Here is a 5,421-nt window from a genome sequence, read left to right as displayed (position 1 = left end):
CAACTTAGTTTGCTCCCCCGCATCACTTTTAAAACTAGACACCCATTGCAGGGACTATGAATCCGGGAGGACTTATTTTCCCGCATACATTAGAGAATCGGGTCCGATTTATCTTTTCTCTCCCAGCCTTCCTAAGCGAAGTTGCTTTCCAGCTTGGTTCCCTTAAAGACCACTTCGGCACTTTGCGGCTGCCTGGGAGATGGAGGAAGAAAGTTCTACCCCCTCGTGTCCCCGTTTACTCCTTCGCAGACCTCTTGCCTCCAGGGGGAGGACGCCGCGGACTAACCGCCCTGCTCTTAAAAAGAAACTTCAATGAACGGAGGAAGAGGAGAAAGTTTAGGCAAAGTTAGAGCCCAGGCTCTGGATTTCATGGTTGCGAAAATGCCGGGCACGGAGTACCCAAAAGCCTTCTGGGCGTCCCTGGGGAGTTTGGGCGCCTGATCGCTGGCATCACCCCCAGGGAACAGTTGGTCAAGGCTGCCCCAGGCAGTGGCCTTTGCAAGTTCTGTTTACAACAGGCCAGCCCGAGGGGATTTCAGCCTCCGTGCTAGGCGGTCGAGTGAAGCTTCCCCATCCGAGCCAAGCCAAAGGCTCGAGGACCTCTTCAGAGGGACGCCGCCGCTTCCAGTCCTAAAAAAAGACAGTGAATTCTACCCGCTAAGCCCCATCGTGCCCCCATTATAGGATTTTTCGGATTTTTGCTCTCTTTCGCGCGATTCAGAATCAACGTTCCCTCTAAGCTGTGGGGTCTTGTGAGCAAAAATTCTACTTTGTGAGCTGCCAACAGTAAAGTTGCGAGCTATTGGCAGTAAACTTGTGAGCTTTAAATTAGTTTGCTCTGGGGCCATTTTTCCTGAGCTGAGACAAAAATGTAGGAGCTGGAGGCTAAAAATTGTGAGCTAGCTCACACTAACTCAGCTTAGAAGGAACACTGTTCACTATATCCTCGTTGATTTCTGTGACTCCAAAAGCAGAGATGTCCCCAACGGCTCAGCTGCCTTTTAGCCATTGTAGCAATCACTTGGCCACCGACACCCCACGAGGCTCCGATTCCCGCCGGCAGGTTTGGGACGGAGCCTCCCCTGTGCCCGGGAGCTTCCCTTTCCTGCGGGTCGCAAACCCCAAACGCCGATGCCGACAGACCAAGCCCTGCGGCCACTTACTCCCGAGTAGTCCTGCCTCAGTTAAAGCGCCCCTCCCCCAAAACCCAGATTTTAAGACGTTCTCTCCCCCTCCCCCTTTTACAAAAAAAGAAGGGTCAGCGAGACGTCTGTAGGGCATGTTATAAAATTTATTGGTCTTTTGTAAGGTTCTGGCTTCAAGGGGAGGAACCATCTCTTCAAAGAAACCCGAGACGAACAAAATAAAAAGCTAGAACAGCTGCTTCGTAGGACCGATATGTTCTCCAAACTATTCCACGCTCAGATCCACAGTTCCACCGGGCGAGGAGGGGGGGGAATAATCAAATTTACAGAAATATACAAGCGTCAGGGGCAAATAAGCGAAAACCCTAAACCTCCCCTCCCCCCGAGCCCTTCCATCTCGCCTGAAAACTCACACCACTTAGAATGCAAAACCCATCAATTCGAATTCACTCCCCATTCGCACCGGGCTCCTAGTCGCTCCATCGGAACCGCTTGGTCCAAGCATGACACCCCACCCCACCTCGAGGTTTAATTCGAAGTTAAACCCCTTTCTTTCCAAAAAGGAACTTGGGTCCAAGTTTAAAAGTTGTAGCGAGTTAACGGAGCTGGTGCATACATCAAGTTAACACTTCTTTTTTTAAAAAATAGAGAATTTTAAAAATTGAGGACTCCAGCCCAGGATTAAGGAGGAAGAGACAAAATTTCATCCCCCCCCCACACATACAATCAAAACTGTAAACATTAAACTTGAGACAAGCGGAACGCACGATTTCTTTCCTCCTTTTCAGAACAGTTCAGAACTCATCTCTAAAAAATCCGCCCCCCCCCCAACACACAAAGCTAGAGCCCCCTCCCCTTTGTTCAGAACTCCGCTGTAGATCTGGAGGGGAAGAAAAAGTCTTTCATAGCAGTTCCTGTACAGGTTAGCAGTAAAATTGTGCTCTATAACTTCAAACAAGTAATTTCTTTTTACACATTTTTTTTAAAAAAAACAACAACACATTTCCTTTTGAACGGAGTTAGTTGGGAAAGCTCGGCTTGTGCCGCTTTGAGCTCAGCCCCCCACCCGCCTCCGCATTTCAGTTGCTTGGAAGTTAAGAGAAGAACCTGGTTAAAAGCGAATTAGTTGCTTCGTGGGAAGGGGGCGAGGTGACCCCCTAAAATGTACACGGACGTGCGTTGGGGAGCAGTCAAAAACGGCTGGCTAGATGCGAGGCAGCCCCCTCTTCCCCGGCTGGTACAAGGGGAGCCCTGGGGGAGCCGAGGCCATGGGGACATCCGAGGGGGCGCCCGGCTAGATATGAGTTAGTGGCACGGTGCCGTTCACCGAAGTCCCGGCGCTCTGATAGTGTTGGTGGACGCTGTGTAGCCGGGTGCCCTGGAGCGTCGAGGGGTCGGCCGCGTCTCCCCCCGGGGGGAGGTACATGCTGATCATATCCCGCAAGTCTCCCAAGCAGGCCCGCTGGGAGTGCGAGGCGATGGCCGGCGGCGGCGAGCTGGGCTCGGATTTCACCACGGAGCCCATAGTCCCCAGGCTCATGGAGTGGCCCGACGGTTGCTGCCCGTAGGCAGCGGCGGCGGCGGCTGCGGCCACGGGGGACATGCTGTAGGTGGAGGCTGCCGCGCTCATGTAAGGCTGCGCGCTCGACATGATGGGGCTGTACTGGAGGCCGCTGACGTCGTAGCGGTGCATGGGCTGGAGCTGCGTGTTGCCCATGGCCGGGTGCTGGCTGTAGCCCAGCTGCTCGGGCATCAGCGAAGCGTACGCGCCGTTGGGCCAGCCATTCATGTGCGCGTAAGAGTCCAAGCGCTGCCCGACCCCGACGGGGCTACTTACTGCGCCTCCGCCGCCGCCTCCAGTAGCCAGCAAGTTGCCGGGCAGAGAGTACTTGTCCTTTTTGAGCAGCGTCTTCGTCTTCCGACGGGGCCGATATTTGTAATCCGGATATTCCTTCATGTGGACGGCGCGCAGCCGCTTGGCCTCGTCGATGAAGGGCCGCTTCTCCGAGTCACTCAGCAGCTTCCAGTCGGCTCCCAGGCGCTTGGAGATCTCCGAGTTGTGCATCTTGGGGTTTTCCTGGGCCATTTTGCGCCGCTGGCCCCGCGACCACACCATGAAGGCGTTCATGGGCCTCTTCACTCGGTCCTGGTCGGTCGCGCCGTTCCCGCCGCCTCCTCCTCCGCCGCCGCCCCCTCCTCCGCCACCGACTCCTTTGCCCGCTCCGCCGGGGACGCCGTTCCCTGCCGAGCCGCCTCCCGGGTTAGGCTGGGGGGGCTTGAGCTCCCCCTCCAACATGCTGTACATAGCCGGAGCCTGGAGAAGATGCGCCAGCGTGGCTGTCCAAAGGGGGGCAAAGTAAGGCCCGGAGGAAGAGAACCGCAGCTGAGACTCAAGTCCGCCTCTTTCCCTTGGTCAACTTTCCCAGTAGCGCAGCCCCTTGGAGAGACTGAAGGGGGACCCTCGACGGCTCCTTGAGCAGCCCGCTGCCCAAACTTGTGCGTCCCCCCCGACCCACTCGCCTCTAGAGCCTTTCTCCGGGGGCCTTTGATTGACGGCCTATAAATGAGGAGCCGGCAGCCAATCAGCGCGCAGACCCCGGCAGGCCCCTGACGCGGAGGAATTGACCAGGCTGGGTATGCCCCCTCCCCCCCCCCCGCGCTTGCCAAAGTTACAACTTTTCCGGGCTCGCCTTCCTTCGCGGGCTCCGTAGCGCCCCCCCCCCCAATCGTAGGGGAGTCTAGGCCAAAGGGGGGGGGGCGCTTTCTCTGACTTGAAGAACAGAGCTGGATTTTTTTTTTTTTAACCAACCAACTATCTATTTAATGGCTGCTTCCTTTCCGCCTGAGGCTGGTTTTTCGGGTAACTGGATCAACTTTTGAGATGCAAAGCAGGTGTTTCTGCGGAGGGCCAAGAATGTCGTTGGGGGCTCCCCCCACCCCGTTTCTGCTCCCTGTGCCTGGAGCCGCTGCAGGTTTACTCGGATGCAAATCTCTCTGGCTTCAGATGGGATGGACTGCCGAGGAAGCTTGCACAGAAGTCACCGGCAGCGGATCCAGGCGGAGTTGGTGCCGGATTGCTTCTTGGGGCAGCCCCTTCCCTTTTATACTCGAATAATAATGACGATGATAATAATAACCATGCCACCGCCAATTCTCGGAGCTGAGTGCAGCAGGAGCGGCCGAGGAGCTCCACCGAGGGAAGGGGAAAAGTTGGGCATCCTGCCGCAGGTTTTATAAGACATTAGAGCCAAGAGTGTTGGCGGGGGTGGGGGGAGAATGAGGTGACTGAGCGGAGACCAGTCCTTTCAGGGAGTGTGTGTGTCTACTCGAGAGTAGGGGTGGAGGCGGGTGGAGAAGGCATCTGCCAGCAAAGCCCCAGGCGCGGGCTGGGTTAATGAGGGAAAGGGGGTGGGGAGAGCCAGGCTTGCAAGGGGGCCACAGACCAGGCCGCCTCTCCAAAATCTTTCACTTCTGGAAAGCGCAACAGCGAGACCGGGCGGGAGGGGGGCTGGGGGCGGGGAGAGAGACAGAAGCCCGGGTTTACTGCTGCCTGCCCACCCACCCATCAGGCCATTCCGGGCTCCTTCTGAATGCCTCTTCCCACTTCAGCATCCCCCCCTCCCACTTTCGCTTGGCTGCTTGAGGAAAGGGGGGAGCCCAATTTTGGAAAGAGGGCAAATCCGTTTGCATGGCAACCAGCCCCGTGCCGGGGGAGAGAGAAAGGGAACTTTTGTGGGGGCGGCTTCGGCCACAACTCGCGGGGGCTGTCAATCAAAGGGGGCTGCCCCCCCCCGCACACACCTGCGAGGCCCGCCGCGGCTCAGGCGGGGCGCTCTCGAGGCTTAAAGGCGCAGCAACAACCTCCCCCCCCCCCAAGCCCCGGCGCAAGGGGCAAACAACCCCCTGACATGCTTGCAGAGTAACTTCGTCAAGAACCACGGCTAGGATCGGGGCGCTCAGACTGCTCCAGAGTAAATGCTCGGGGAGCCACAATTTGTTTCGGAAAGATTTGACTTCAACATGCGCCCCAATGGTTCTCCCCCCGCCCCCCAGGAGAAGGGAGCTCCGTGGCAGAAAGCCCCTCCCCCACGAGGGGCTCAACAAAGACTTGGCGGGGGGAGTTTGAGCCCCCCCTCCCAGGACAACGGCCAATCCGTGTGCTTCTCCAGGGCTGGTTCCCACTGGGAGCCGGATTGCACCGAGAGGATTGCTTTGGACTTCGGGGAAGGGGCGGGGGGAATAGACAGGGGGGGGAGAACTCCCCAGCGGGGTCAGT

The 5,421-nt window shown here is 57.3% G+C and overlaps 1 protein-coding gene across 1 annotated transcript; it reads right to left on the bottom strand.

The window, feature by feature from the left end:
• Window positions 1-1,273: 1,273 nt before the first annotated feature.
• On the bottom strand, window positions 1,274-3,735 carry SOX3 (SRY-box transcription factor 3). Its single transcript, XM_060249258.1, has one exon. The coding sequence runs from the start codon at window positions 3,448-3,450 to the stop codon at window positions 2,440-2,442; it is 1,011 nt and encodes a 336-aa protein (XP_060105241.1). The 5' UTR covers window positions 3,451-3,735; the 3' UTR covers window positions 1,274-2,439.
• Between the last annotated feature and the right edge of the window lie 1,686 nt (window positions 3,736-5,421).

The sequence above is a fragment of the Heteronotia binoei genome, chromosome 11 (assembly GCF_032191835.1).
Source record: "Heteronotia binoei isolate CCM8104 ecotype False Entrance Well chromosome 11, APGP_CSIRO_Hbin_v1, whole genome shotgun sequence".
Taxonomy (NCBI): Eukaryota; Metazoa; Chordata; class Lepidosauria; order Squamata; family Gekkonidae; genus Heteronotia; species Heteronotia binoei.
Note: the sequence above shows the minus strand (reverse complement) of the source record. Positions and strands in the feature narration are given on the sequence as shown.